This window comes from Melanotaenia boesemani, chromosome 13 (assembly GCF_017639745.1).
Source record: "Melanotaenia boesemani isolate fMelBoe1 chromosome 13, fMelBoe1.pri, whole genome shotgun sequence".
Taxonomy (NCBI): domain Eukaryota; kingdom Metazoa; phylum Chordata; class Actinopteri; order Atheriniformes; family Melanotaeniidae; genus Melanotaenia; species Melanotaenia boesemani.
The window spans coordinates 25,317,400-25,333,722 of NC_055694.1; the positions used below are offsets into that span (position 1 = coordinate 25,317,400).

The 16,323-nt window shown below is 37.0% G+C and overlaps 1 protein-coding gene across 2 annotated transcripts in view; it reads left to right on the plus strand.

The window, feature by feature from the left end:
• The window catches only part of LOC121651241 (calcitonin gene-related peptide type 1 receptor-like), a 31,337-nt gene that overhangs the window by 1,221 nt on the left and 13,793 nt on the right, over positions 1 to 16,323 (plus strand). For both annotated transcript variants that reach the window (XM_042003257.1, XM_042003256.1), the window contains exons 2-4: positions 362 to 494; positions 13,810 to 13,867; positions 13,970 to 14,141. In XM_042003257.1, coding sequence (XP_041859191.1) covers positions 13,814 to 13,867; positions 13,970 to 14,141 — 226 coding nt within the window. In that variant the 5' untranslated portion in view covers positions 362 to 494; positions 13,810 to 13,813. The remainder of the gene's footprint in view (positions 1 to 361; positions 495 to 13,809; positions 13,868 to 13,969; positions 14,142 to 16,323) is intronic.

The following is a 16,323-nucleotide window of genomic DNA, read 5'->3' on the forward strand; positions in this document are numbered from 1 at the left end:
TTTTACTAATTCCGTCCCACTTATTGCATCTAGGAATATTCGAACTAAGTATTCAGATCAGATACAGTTTTAGTCAGTGGGTGCTGATCCAATTTTTAAGCAGTAGATGGCACTATTTTACTGTACACGAAGCTACAGGAAGCCAATAGGGAAAATAACCACTAACACCTAAACGTACCTCAAATCACCTTGTAATTATCTCTATCAGTGTAATAGAAATGTGAAATATCACTGACAAGTGCATGTTTATGAACATCAGTACACTAAACCAAATTCAAATTCCCGTGCACTTCCAAAACGTTTACTTTGACAGTGTTACCAGGAAAGGTAGTTTTTTTTCTGTTTCCTGACTTGACTTCAGTGGCAGAGTGAGTGGACGGGCTTGGTCAGAGTTAATAGAAAAGCAGAATGAGACGCTCCTCCGCTCGGATCATGCAAGCATTGGGTTATTTGGAGGAGAAAAAGACCGTTTGACATCACACCCAAGTAAAAAGGTAAGCCGCAAATTGTAGCTCTATGTATGCGGATGTATGCGGTTTTATAAGGATTTGCTTAAAAGTAGTGCAGTAAAAATGTGTACCTACAAAGGACGTAACGCTGTTTCATCCGTATAAAATCTATAGAAATGCAATAAAAAAAAAAGAAAAAAATAATATATATATATATATATATATATATATATATATATATATATATATATATATATATATATAGCTGTAACACTCTAAAAGTTAAATATTAAAGGTAAAAATATAAAATATTACTAATTTTCTGTCTGATATATGACATCAAGGAGTGGTGTTGGTAGGTTACATCCATGGCTGTTTTTTGTCTGATTCTACATCAGTAGAATCAGGCAAGATGTAGATGAGCAGAATTGGATTGTTGTGATATTCTCCATTAGTCTTAAAGAAGGATGATGAATGATGTGTCCTTGGTCAGTCCTTATCACAATGAATCATCGTGGCAGTAAGTGAAATTTGATGAAGAAAAAAAGTCTTTCTGTCATTTAAATAAACTTGATTTTGTTTTCTTCTTATTAAGGCTAAGCAATAATTAGTTTCTACTACTGCAGCCTTTTAAAGCAGGTAATGAGTCAGGAGGATACACCTCATAATCAAAAATGAGCTAAATATATCTGCTTTAGTTATATGCTTTTAGATTTAATTTTACATACTACCAGCGTTAACAGCTCAAACAGAGTAAATTGAAATACTGTGCAGATGCACAGAAGATTGTTATGAAATTGTTCTCAGGCTTAATGTTCTGATAACTGCTTTGTTTATTTTCTCTTGGGTGATTTTCATTCACTTCTGCATGCTCTCTAGAATTATTCCAATGCCATTAAACTTGCAAAGCAGCTTTTTGTACCACAAGCAGGGGCAGTTTCCTATTTCGCTTTGTGTGTTCCTAATCTACTGTAACTGCTGTTTCAGTGAAATGTCCTCATGAATATCCATTGCTGTCCGTATCTAGAATTTGAAATCCTCAAATGAAAGCACTGATCTCAGGCCAGCTTGACTTGTACATACCACACAATGTTTAATGTTTGATTGCCTGACTGTGCTGCATCTGCTTGTGAGAAATTTCCATCCCAACACCCTTACTCACACCCCCTCTACGGACCCCACCACACCCCCCTTGTGTCCCAGTGTGTCTGACTGGAACAGCTTGCTCTTGCCAGGAAGCTATCAGTATATTAATAGGTGTTTTGGCCACTACTTTGGTCCCAACCCCCAACTCGCTTTCCAGCTCTCATAAGACAAGCAGGCCAATGTGGTCTTCCTCCTACCCCCTCCCCCCTTCCCCCACAAATTTTATGAAAAAATAACTTGTGCTTATTCTAAGCCTCGTGGTAGACAACTGACACGTTGGGTTCCATTCTGTATGTAAATAATAGCTGCAGGGATGCAGGAGTTGTAGATTGACTGGCAGGGATTTTTCATGAAAGGAAGTTATAGGAAAATAAATTCATTTCAGTAATTTAAATCTGTGTTTACCTTTTTAAATAAAGCAGTAAAAATACTAAGCTCTCCAATCCTTTAAGGAATGTTGATGAAAAGTTTGAATTTTAGTTGTTTTTTTTGTGGGGGGGTGGCAAGTTGAGAAAGGGATTTAAATAATGGAAGAACTTCAAAGAGAAATGAGAAATTAGATGGAAAAACAGAATCAGAGTTGATGCTTTGTTTGTGAGACTGGTGTCAGGATGACCATATCCGAGAGCTGTGTCAGGGTGTGCTGGCTCCCACACTGACAGAAAGATGGGAAAGACTGCTAATGCAGTCATACTTACCAATGTATTGGTGTTGGTTTCTTCTGTGTTGACATTACCTAGTGGCAACAGTAGTCAGCTGTTTGATGGGTGAGCCCATTTGGTCTGACAGAATAACTAAGGGGATTTGTGTTTGCTCTTCTTTTTTCTACAATTACAGTGCTTCTTTTACCACCCTGAGGACTATAAATATGAAAAAGAAATAAAATTTTACATCATGGCATAACTCCAAGCTGGAGAAGCTATTTTTGGGTCTAACTGTGGGAACATACTGAAGTCCGTATTCAGTCATACATGGACAGCTCATTTGCTGTAAATCCTTGTGCTGCACTGAATTGCAGGACTTGTACACTCAGGACAGAAAATGTGCCGTCACTCTCATGAAAACCATAAACAAATAGCTTTTATTTATAACTTTTAAAAATGGTGTTTGATGTGGAAATACTCTGTGTTACTTGTTGTATGAAAAGTGCTTTATAAATAAAATTTAATTGGATTTATGTTTAAGTTTAGGTTGCATTAAAAGTCTCTGTACTGTGAAAGTTGCAGGGTATCCCTTCAGTCAGCCACCTGCCCGTGAGTTTTAGTACCCTGTTTGATATCTATGTGGTAAGCTTTTGTGGTTAGTGCATAACAGGATTTTGTTTCTTGACCACTTATAAGTTCTAAATGTTCCGCAAACATTATTGGTAATGTATTTTTGCTTTTCTTTCAATACTTTAGCATATTTACAGTATGATCAGGCCCATTATTATAGTATTTGACAGCAGAGGCAACCAGCTGTTTTCAGTAAAAAAAATAAAAAAAAAAAACAAAGAAAAGAATAACCAACCTTGTTACCTACCCATTATTAAATTTCTATATATTTTTTGAGTCTGTAGATTGGGTCATTTCAGTTTTAGCACCTTACTTTTAGAACTTACAGGCAGAACATTTTGTTATAAGGAAACAGACACCAGATGGAGATTAGAATGCATTAAAAGCACTTAACTCCTCACTGGTGCTTTTGGCCCACTTGCCTAGCATTACATCAAATTAAACAATATGTCTAATCTTAGCTCACACGAAGGACAAATATCTTCATATTTTTGCTAAGTTTAACGTTTGTATTTATCAAGCTGTTTGCCTGCCACTTAATGGCCCTATAATTCATCTTCACAATGTTTGCCAAGTGAAATAAAGTTGTTGAGAGTTTAACTGAACACAGTCAAATCCCTGCACGTCCGTTCATTTTCTACATGATTTAACAGAGAGAGGCAACTGAATAAGGATGAGGGGTGTGAGCTGCCACCCTACAGTAGTTAGGGCAAATTATTTATATAATAGTCTTTATTAGGATGTGTACAACTAATCGACTACTTGATTAGTTGAAATGACGCACAAAGTCGTCCACTTTTTATTTGGACAAGAATTATGTCTGAATACACAGAAACATGGTGCTGTTTACAGTGCTGTGTTAAGGCTTGTTATTTTCGTGCAGTGTCTGCGTCAGGTCAGTTACGCCGTCACCGCCGTAGGCTCTGCGTAGGTCTGCAGAGGGTCGGCACGTCCTTCTCCCAACCAGACACGTAGTCCGATTACACGAATGCAGCGACATGGGAGTAATCCATTGTGATTGGTCAGTTTGTGATTACGTGTTTATGGATTTTTGGATCTTCTCGCTGAACAACTACAGAATGACATCTTCTTTTTCTCATTTGTTTGTACTGTAAAATGTTCAGTGAATGGATAATTTCGTTGTCTGCTTCCACAATCTCTTGAAGACACTGCAATATGTTGGCCGACTATTGTTGTTCTAAAACAGGAAATACTTGCTGGAACTGAAGCGAACCATTAAAGAAACTCCGCCCTGTGGATTTACCAGCCGATACCAGCCCTACTGCCACCTGCAGATCCAGAAACATAACTGCAACGCAATGCATTTACCCAACGCTTGAACATATATACACACACATTTCATCTGCGTCAACTACACAGACCCGACCTGACACGTGCTATGCAAGTATAAAGCTGGATTTATACTCGTGCAGCGTCTGCGAAAGGTCGGTTACAGCGTCACCGCCGTAGGCCCCACATACGTCGGCAAAGGCTTGACGCACACCTCTTCAAGACATGACAAGCATCTCTGCTACTCAAACGATTAAAGCTGGATTTATTTACGCAATGTCTGAGTTTATGGCGTAGCTGGTGAAATGAACCATCAAAAGAACTCCGACCTGGTGAGTTTACCAGCCAACACCACCCCTGCTGCCACCTTCAGATTAGGAAAAGAAACTGCAACACAACCCAAAACTATGTGTACCCCCCATGCCCGAGTGCAAAAGCAAACTCACCAGCGTCAGCTACGCCGTAAATACAGATGTCGCGCAAGCATAAATCTGGGTAGTCTATTTTTTCTTTTCTTCAGAGTGATGTTTATATCTTATTAGGGTGGTTACTGTCAAACTGAAATGTTTGTGTAGTTAAAGATGTAACATAATGCAATCACATGTATGAGACATACCCACACAGAAACACAATAATAGAAAATCATAATGTATTGACAGATTTTACCAAATATAAATATAAACATATATAAACATAGCAGCTGGCAGCTGTGTGTGTACTGATGATACCATGGTGATGTCACAACTAATCAACTCATCGATTTTGATTGGCCCGACCACATCAAAATAAACATATATAAACATATATATATATATATATATATATATATATATATATATATATATATATATATACTGCTGAGTAAAGTGAAGGGAGTTAACCCTGAAGTTAGCTGCAGCTTCACCCAGTATCACCTCGCCTCATCCTCCCGACCTCGGTTTGGAGGCGGAAGGAGGTAAGTTTAAAACTGTTTCTGTCACAGATAGTGGAGGCAAAAGACCACAGCAGCACGATTACTAAACCCTCACAGGATATTGCACTTCAGGAGCAAAACGACCTGACGGAAAAGATGAGGAAAATTACTTGTTTTGCTATTGCTGTTGTTTAGTTCACCAAGCATAGCAGCCGTCCCATAAACACAGCCATCCCAGGTTCAACCGGATGTCTCCCTGACCCACTTTCTCATCTACCTGCTGGACAATAAAGGACAATAAATCCCACAAAATATTAAAAATAAAATAAACAAAATAAAAACACACACATATGAATAAGATCTCACAGACGTTTTACAATTTTTATTTATTTATTTATTTATTAGATTGAATTTTTTATTGATTACTGACGATACCATGGTGATGTCACAACTAATCAACTTATCCATTTTGATTGGCCCGGCCAGTTGACTTCAAAATTAACCTGAAACGCCCATCCTTAGTCTTTATACTTTCAATAATTTTCCCTATACATTCTTTATATTGCTGGTAGTTTACACTGTTTTCATAGCACTAATGGTTTCTTTCTTATTGATGTTGTTTACCATAACCATTGCTCTTCAGAACCGTTGAGGGAAATGTATTGTCACTTTCAAGTATTATGATAATTATAATAGAAGCACCATCTGCAAATATCCAGTTTTTGACAAAATTCCACAAACTGAACTCGCTTACCTTGTGTCAGTGTTTTCTTATTAAAAAAAGTTAGCAAAAAAGTGAGCTCCATCCTCTCACTATGAAAGTTCCTTCCATGCCCTTTTGTGTGTATGTAACAATGGCTTATTTTTAACCTGGTGGAGTCTTTAGAAGTGGAGAGTGGAGACGAGGGAGGAAGTGGTCGCAGGATGACAGAGGAAGATAATAGCGTCCTCCTAAGCCTTTATCCTTCCTCTGCCTTCCCTCATACAGACATAGTCTGTGTTGCTTTTCTGCGGTCCCCCCAGTGATATACAAATAAATAGCAGTAATGTGTGAGCAGATGCACGAAGGCATGGACCAAAATACACCCGCGCACACACACACACACACACACACACACACACACACACACACACACACACACACACACACACACACACACACACACACACACACACACACACCAATCCCTGGAGAGCTTCATCGTGAAGGAGCTGTGACAGTCTGACCTTTGCAAAAGTCAACATGAGCAACTTAGTTAAGAGAACTTGAGGAAAACCACATAGTTGCTTCACTGAAAGTGCTGAATCTTAGATCCTAGAAACTAGAAAGAAAGTTGTAAATGAAGGAGTTTAGACTGCTTGTTTTGCAGCTTTATGCCATTTGTACACAAAGTAAAAATGGGCAGACAGTCACTGAAATCTTTTAGCTTCAGGATTATTGGCTGTCCTTTTGCTCCCTCTGGTTCTTCGTGAAGTTTAGAGTATTTTGTTCTCTCTGTCAAACACACCCACCTGCAGCACAACAGTCTGTAATTATTATTGGCGTTAGTCATCTTAACAGGAACAGTGTTTAGTTAAACGGTTTCATTGGTCAGACCTGTGTCTTTAGATGTTCTGAAATTAGATGCAATGCTTTCCAAAAGTTCTGGTTTTCAGTTACACAATTTATCATGACAAAAAAACAAAAGAGTATTTCTCCGCACTGATGACCTGTCTAGACTGACCATACCTCTTGCTGAACAGCAGCTGGGATAGGCTCCAGCACCACCACCCTCCAAACCCTGCATTGGAATAAGCAGGTATGCAAAATGGATGAACGGACGTACTTAATTGCAGTCCACATCAAAGTGTCAATTTTGTACAACTGTAGTTCTGAAAGTAGCAAGTAAACACAACCAAATTATTAAACATTTGATTTCAGTATTTGCTCTGTTCCAAATGAACCAGTCAGTGATGTGGTTGTCACATTATCCAATTTTAAGTCACAGCAACATCTGCAGTCCATTGTACAAGATGTCAGGGACAATAAAGCTAAGTCTGGAATAGCAAAACAACAATATTTGGGTTTCCCATCAAACCAACTGATGACCCATGAGAGAAAAAGCTACAGTCACATGAAAGAATAATTGAATCCCATTTGGACAAACATGTGATCTGAAAGATAAAGATGGTTCACTGAAACCACAGCAAAAGGAAATTTAGATCTTTCAATAATTCATTCACCAACAGAGAAATATTCATGTTTTTTTTTAGTGTAAAGAGGGAGTAATACTTCTTGGGATGTGTGCCATGTATGTTAGATATTGGTAGTCTTTTTTTTTTTATTCTAATTGGAGTCAGTCTCACACTAAGATGAGCGACTTTCTTCTCAATGTCTCCTAGATGCAATTTCTTTAAATGTCGACACAAATCAAAGTGACAAAGCCTGAGCCTATTCCTTTTATTTATCTAATAGCGATGTATGGACACTTATAGCTGAGGAAGTAGGGTGGTTGTCTTGCAGTTTGAAAATATAATTGATTCTCAACTTTGCATTTTACATGTTAAAATATCCTTGGGCAAGATACTAATCCCACACTGCCTCACAATAAGTTCCTTCATCTGCCAAATGAATATAATGTAATCAGATTCTATAACTGTTAAAAAAATAATCCAGAAACTTGCAGACATGTTGCTTCAAAGCTTCTCTCTTGTGCACAGCTCAAGTCATTCAGGTAGAAATGTATATGCATCAAGAATCCACGTTTTAAAACAAGTTACAGTTCTAAACATCAAACCTTTACATTATGTCTTGGAAGCAAAATCGGTTGTTTAGAACATCAGCTAAAGCCAAGCAGACTCTAGTAAGGTACTAAATTTGCAGGAAATTTCTTGCAAATAATTTAAAACAGCGAGTCACGCATGAGATACAGAGACCAGGCTGCGCCGCTGCCTCTGCAGCTATTCGCACCCGTTTTAGTCAAAACAGTACCAGAATGCAATAAGCTGCGAAGCGCTTCTTCCTTTCCGTAAAGGTCTTCTCAAATGTTTTCATCATTAAATCACCTCTGCTTCTTTCACATACACATATATCTTATAAATGTCAAATTCGCCTTAATTTTTACTATGTCCAAGAAGAATTCTGGGAAATTTAGATGATCCTAATTAATAAGATGGAAACACAGTTTGAGGAAAAGTTGACATTTGTTCAGATTGTTTGCAAATGATTTTATTCAATTACAAATGATGGTTTTAAAAGGTCACATCCAGGCGAGTTAATGAAGCTGTTAAAATCTAACTGATCACAGCTTTTATATGAAATGTTTTTGTGCATCTATTAAACTGTAAGTTTGTCAGACAGTTTGGTTTCTCAGCTAGACGTGGGCCAGGAGTTCAGATGAAGGCTGGGATGAAATTAGCTGTGACCTGGCCAATTTTAAACTCCAGAGACCTCCACGTTCAGCTTGAGGGCAGGAAGCTGTATTTGTCTTTTAGAGAGTGGACTGTGTTCTCATTCATAGGAAATTCTTTTACTCTTGTTTGTTTCTCTAAAGGTTGTTTAGTGGTTACTTGTCAAGGTCAGTGACTTTAATACTTATCCAAACATTTTTGTGTTGCACATTGCTCAAAGCAAGCTGTTGATCAAGCAAATAAAAAATGCTTTCAAGACTGTTTCATGTGTGTGGAGCTTATAAAGGTTTTTAATAAAACATGGATATTCTTGACTTTTGGTAAGGGTGATCAAATTAGTTTTCTGATCATTGACTTCCAGAGAAGCAGGGATTAATTCCAGCAGGAATAAAAAATACCTCAATAATATTTTGTTCTGGCAAAACAAAGCAATTTTCCTGGTCACGTTTTAGCTCAGAAAAATACTTAAACTTTAGAAACAGATTTTAATGTCTTGTTTGAACTAAAGAGTCCGAGTTTTAAAATGCCCATTCTCATTTTAGATTTTGTATGGTAAAAGTTGCCTGATGGCAGTAATTCTGTTGTTTGAGTATGGGTATGTGTGCCATACATTGGTCTTAAGTAGGAAAATGTCGTAGCCGGGGGTTAAAATGCACCACTTCATAAAGGTCGTGCAGCACCTTGTTTGTATGTGACAAAGGTGTTGGGTTGGATAAGGATAGTTCAGCCTTCACCAGTTTGTATGAGCCCACAGTGTTTCCTCTTTTGTGTGAGTTTTTAATGTTTATAACTTCTTGGCACTGATTTCTATGGTTGCCTGAAAGGGGAAAGGTACAGTATAAAATCATATAAATTAATAAAAAAATGTATGAAGGATTCCTGGGAAAGTTCAAGCAGCAACTTAAATAAAACATGCACTTTCTACCACCCTATAAGGTACAGATTTCATGGGCACTTCTAATAAGACATCAGCATGGTGATATATAAACACTGGAAGGAAATAAAAGGGTTGAACATTGGCCAAAGAAACAGTGTAATTCTATTGTTTAAATAGATACCTCCTAGCCAGGAAAACTATTTCTAAATTATTAATATTGTTCTTGGTTGTCAGTTGCCTTGTCTCCCTGCCAGTGTACATTCTGCTGTGCCTCACAGTTTCTCATTTTTCCAGTGTAGAAAAATGTATGTTCTACCTCGCTGCAAGAATAAATTTGGCCAAGAAAGTATTTGAGGGGCTTTTCCTTAGTTTTGGATCCTGGGCTGTTTTAACAAAAACATTAGTTTCACTAGAAAAATATATGACTAAGCACCCCAGCAATTTCTAATGATAAAAGATCCCATAGGATCTTGGTCTTGTTTGTTCTGTTATCCATTCACACCAGTTGGACTATACTGATAGGCTGAGGACATACACTAAGCCTTATCTTTCTTTTAATTAAATAAACATTTCCATGACAATATCTTCTTATCTGAAGTAGTCCTTGTCATCTGACTGTTTGGATCCACTATAGAACACACATGCTCAATTTAAAGATCCCAGACTTTAACTGATTAGGTATTTTGTTTGGTAAAATATGTCGATACATTATGATTTTCCATTTTTGTGTTTCTGTGTGGGTATGTTTCATACATGTGGTTGCATTATGTTACATCTACACAAGCAACTACACAAGCATTCCAGTTTGACAGTAACCAGCTCCATATGATCTAAACATCTCTCTTGTTGATATATATATATATATATATATATATAAATGTATACTCCTCCCTGAGCTGCCACTTTATCATGGTGGAGCTGTGGCCGCAAGGTCGTCGGTGCCTGTCATGGCATTAACCCCTAAACTTGTTGGTGGACACCAGCAGTAAGGGATGCCGTCAAGCTGAAGAAGGAGTCCTATAAGGCCTTATTGGCTTCTGGGACTCCAGAGGCAGCTGATTGGTATCGGCAGGCTAAGCGGAATGCAGTTTCGATGGTCGCTAAGGCAAAAACTCGTGCGTAGGAAGGGTTTGGAGAGACCATGGAGAATGACTTCCAGACGGCTTTGAGGAGATTCTGGTCCCGCGACTCGACTCCGGATAAGCGGCAGATAATGGATGTATGTATGTATATATATATACATATATATATATATATATATATATATATAATATATAATTGGGCTATATTTACACTATTTTGTGTGTTTCCATTTTGAAATGGGCCCATACAACCGAACCATTTATGAACCTCCTTCAGCTGTAGGTCCATAGGAAAATGCTTCAGTATGGTTAAGGTGGAGCTACTGGCATCTAATGATAACATCCATTGATTGATGGACAGATAAAAGTACGAAACAAACAACATTGCCGTTCAATTCATGGTTCAGTTGGACATTGGAAGGGTAATAGGAAAAGGTGCCTGCAAGCAGCAGTAAGGTCTGGTTGTACAATGTGGCATGTATTGTTCCTACTAAGAACCAAAAGCCAAGCAGAACAAAAAAATAGCTGCTGATTGGCCTCCATTGTTGTTTGTAGCATCACGTTTGTTGTGGTGGCACTAGTATGATGCCACGCTAGGCATTTGGTCTAAACCCTGCATGCCTAGTGGCGGGCCGACTTGCAGTGGGAATGCTCACCTGAATTGGCTGGACCATTCTACAACTTCTAAACTGTACCGGCCCAGGCCGAACCGCTCACTAGAAATGGGATTAGAATGACTTGAAATCAGGAAAAATACTGAAGTGCAGTAAAAATAACCTTTAATTAAATGCTTATGCAATCCTAGTTTAAATGTATCTGTAAACTAAATCAAAATGAGAAAATATAAACAATAGTTAGTCCTTATAAAGAGGATTTAATGTAGTCACAAAACCTCAAACAATGCATTTTCATTTAGCAGGGATTTCTCCTCCTCATTTCATTCAGTCAATATTTTTCTTATGATCACCTCGATTAACTCTGAGAGTCATGACCCGGGTGAAAAAGAAAAGGAACAATCTGACCAGGACAAAGCATGTGACAAATCCCACAGCTTTTTGTTTCCGTGAAACAAAGACAAACCAAATTATTTGGCTAAAATTCAGAAATGGATTGCACGCAGTGTTTATTGGTGACAATGGAGCACAGTGATGCCTGCCAAGGTATTATAGAATGTCACCATGCTGGCCCTTGGGTTTACAATGTCTTGATCATGAACAATACATCACGAGAGGCAAATGTGTACATAACAGATAGAACGGCATTCGTTGTTTTTGATGGATGGAATTTAGATTCAAAATGTTATGTCTATTATTGTGTGTGCCACAGTTTTCAGTGACAGATCCAATAGAAAAGATCTCACACAGTAAAATTTAAAATAGAGTGCACGAAAGAAGAAAAAGTTTAACTTATCATGTCTACAAAAGGAGGAAGCACCAGAAAGTAAAATACTGGACAAAGCAGAGCTGAGAAAGAGAATGTATATGTAAATATTGATGTGAAAGGTGAATGTCATGGTCTGAGTTTTTGATTCTGCTGATTGATTTGATTCTGAATTTAGTTTTTGTTAGGTTTCATTGTTATTGTTTGATTTATTTCAAAGACTTTATCCCCTAGTTTATTCTTTTGTATTTACTTCCTGTTATACCTGATTCTTACTTCCTAACAATCACACCTGCTCTTCATTTGGTTTTTCTCCCAGTGTGTCTTCACAAAGGTCACATATAATTTCTAGGATATCCTGCCTTTGCACCACTAATGTTTAATAAAGTTTTAATTTCGCATGTGTTACCTTTATTATTGAACTTATTTTGGGCACTTTAGCACATCTGGCTCTCCTCTGCTTCTTGTCCTGATGCCAGTTTGGTCATTTGAGCTAAAAGTTCATTTTCAAGCATGAGAGTGGTTTTAATATACCACAAACTTTCCTTCAATTTGTATATTTCCCATAAAGTAAAAATATTAGCCATGAAACTCTGAAAACTATGTGTTTAGGCTTTCTTGTACTGAATGTGATTTTATGTATATTTATTTCTTAACAAGTCAGCTTGCATGTAAACCAAAATCTGCACACACATTTCAAGCCAGGAGTGAACTGCAAGAGGCAGCTTTCCAGATTTTTCCACACTAAATAAACAGCTTTCATGTTAAATAAGAAAGGGATAAGATTTAACACTTACTCGGCTTTTTTTAGATGAGGAGTTCTGTAAACTATGAAGAGTGCCAGGAAACTTGGAACATGGAAGATGATATCTTCAAATGTCCTGCTCTGTGTATATACACTGCTTTAACTGTTTATAGAAACATGAAGTTAGTAAAAGTTGTCTTTTTTGTTGTATTTGGGTGTTACATTATATTTTCTCCTTCTCTTCTCAGAAGATTTGTGTGCCATGTCTCTCTTGCTCTAAAAGAAGAGCAGGCGAAAAAGAAGGCCAAAACGGCTGAGGAACAATAGTTCTTTATACGTTAAAATCATGTTTTTAATACCCTTAAAATTTATGTATTTCTTTGTATCAGTCCTTAAAATGTTTCCATGTTATTCTGCCCTCAACAAGGCTATTATGTCTTATTTTATAAAGGAAAATAATTTTTTGTGCTTCTAATATTAACGTAACTTTACATAAAAAGGTTTTTCCACAGTTTGACAGGATAAAATCACTCACGTGTTCACCATTTTTAATGTAATTTCTTTATGTATTAAACAGAAATCATGTGGACATTTTCCAATTTTCCCAATAAAATAGTTTTTGAAACAAAGAGAAGGTGGTTTTGTCTTAATCTCAAGTCATTGACATGTTTTAAACTTGCAAAACATGTCAAAGAAAATGTGCAACCACACATCCAGCACAATTCTTTGTTTCATTTCGTGATCACTAACTTGTAAAACTTCTTTTTATTTACATCCAAATTGAAGAACATGGCCATAGATGTCGTGTTTATGTGGACTGGAGACTTTTTGTCGCATGTACGATTTAGACTCGGCTGCCTTCACAGGCCTGCTCATTAAATATAAAACCTTTTAAGGGAATTTGCTGCCCTTTTGCCCAAAAGAAATAATAAACACACATCTGTTTCTGTGACCCTGAGTGGACAGCGAAGAGGAATGACTGTTGGAGCATGAACTTCCTGTCCTAATAGATGAGAAAATACGCATAATGTAAATAAATATACCCCAGTGTGCTCATAAAACCAGGCAGCACAACAGAAACATTTAAGGTACTATTGGGAAAAACATGAAATATCTATAATATATTTAAGTTTTAATCAACTAATACAGTTTTTTATGTGTATTATGTGCTGATTACACATTACAACTTCTTGTCATTCATTTATATTTGGTTGTTAACTTTTTGAACTGAGCTTTGACACTGTCGTTTTCTTCTTTTTTTAGAAACATGTGGAGAAGCCTCATAATCTCTCTTGTAGTTTCCTTGGCACTGGGAGCAGAGGTGAGTTTGACTTCACATAATAGTATAATATTGACATGTTAGAAAACTTTGTAAATCTGAAAAATGTTAAATATACTGTTTCTGAATAACTACGTTGCCCAGGTGTCCGAGTCTCAGGATGCAGAGTCCTTGAACTTGGTTGATATTACAGAGGAGCTGCAGGAGAATTTCACAGACATATCCACTGCTCTTGGAGATGCAAGGAGACAGATCTTGGCAGCTCAGTTTGAGTGCTACTTGAAGATAATCCATGATCCTCCTCGAACAGAAGAAGGTGATTAAAATAAACCCATGAATGATCATTAATAGTCAACACCTCCTTAATGGCATCAATACATTTTATTTCTTGTGGAAGGCAGATGAAGCTGTTTGAAAGAGATCTGATCATCTACATTGCAAAAAAACAAAAAATATTTATATTGTCATTGTGTCATTATGTCTTTTTGATTTTATATATCTATCTATCTATATATATATATATGTATATCTTTGGGCTTTTACTTAGAAAAGAAAGTCTTTGCCAAGAAGTTTACTGCCTGCACTAACAGCACAAACTGGTACTGTTGACCATTTAAAAGAATAAGAAAAACATGAAGGGGATGACAAGTCACTGTAAACATTATATAGAATAGATAAAATTACATCATACTGATGATATTGGCTAAGAGAAAGATGGGCTTTCAGCAAAGTTAATCTCCTGATTCGTGGTGTTTAAAAATACTGAAGTTGTGTCAGAATGTTCTGAGAATCTTTTGTTTGTGGAAAATGGATCCAATTTTTTTCCCTTAAAGACTGTGGAAAGAAATAGATTATAATCTGTTTTCATGTTAACTTCTGACACTGGGTCACTAATCTCCCAAATGGACATGTCAGACAGTGAAAACCAAACGACTCAGATACAGAAAAACAAAATACAACTCTCGTTATTTCTGGGCAGTCTTTGACTTAAGACTTTACAGCAGCTTTCATGGACCAAACAGACAAAAATGAAAGCAAAAAGCTTTATGAAGCAGCTTTGTACTGCTTTTTAAAACAGATGTATGAACCCTTCCAGTGCTGGGTCATTGCTCTTTGTGGATGTTGGTGGGAAAATGCCTACTACCACCGTGGCTCTCACTAATCTGCATCATTCTTCAGCCTCACAGGTCAGTAGAAATCTTGTGTAGAGACATTCAGTTTAGCACAAAGCATAATAACAGAGATGGACTGCTTGCTATGCACAGGTCAGAACAAAATATATTTGAAAAAAGTAGCCTTATTTAATAATGTTATGGGGTTATGAAAAGAATTAACACCAGTCCCTGGTCACTGATGGGTTAGACAACAAATAATTTCTTCCATAATTGAGTTGGAACTCTTACCCTCTGGCAAAAATACCAAGTTCTCCAATTTAATTTAACCTTTTGTGAATTCAGTTAGAGGATATCTCACTTAAAATCTTAATCAATGCTGCTTGAGGCTTCTTGTTTATTATGCATTTTAAGGAATTAGTTGTGGTTGGCCACATTAAGTGCAGCTCCTTTATATGCTATTTTACATCCAAGAAGGTGGCAGTAAGTACACAGCATTTGAGTCCAAGACAAAATTTCCCCTTCGAATACAGTTAAGTGAGTGATACTCTTTCATAGTGTTTAAGAACATGCAGGTTTAGACGCATCACTGGTTGTCCTCTCGTATCAACAGTTTACAGTGTGTGCATACTAGATGAGAAAGAGATGGCGAAGGAGAGGAAATGACTCTGAAAGAAAGGAAACTTGCCCTTTGTCTCTTTCTGAGTCCCTGTTACTTCCATTCATTGCCTTTGAAATGTTATTTTGTGCTGTTTTTCCCAACATGTGTCTGTGCGACCTAGTATTGCCAAGTTTCCGTCCATTGTTGACAAGCTTTGTGTGGGCAAGATATGGTGAGACAGTTTATTTAAATATAACACACCATTGTTTAATAGATCATTTATATGATTAATTCCGTCAGTGGGTTTTATTAAAAAAAAAAAAAAACTTAAAATTGTCCTGCAACATTCTGTAAAGTTGTTTGTTCATATGAGAATGAGAATGAGTATATTATTTCTTTGTTGTGAAAAAGGTTGGAAACCACCACACCACCGTGCAGCCCCTGCAACAACATAACTAAGACAAAATACAACGTAGCTACAACATAGTAAATATGCTAAAATAAAGTAAGTGATAGCTGCCAGAGTATAATGTATAATATAAAATAGATAACACACAACATATAATATATAATGTATAACACATAACATATATAATAGGATGGCTATTGCACCGCCCCCTTATTTTAATTACGGCAGAGGTTTTTAATGCAATATAAAGGACAAAAAACATGAAGTAGCTTACTAAGGCACATGAGGTGGAATTATCAAGTATTTGTTAACCATTTGTTCAGGACTCTTACTGTTGGGTAAAAGCTGTCCCTGAACCGGTTTTTCCTTTCAGTGA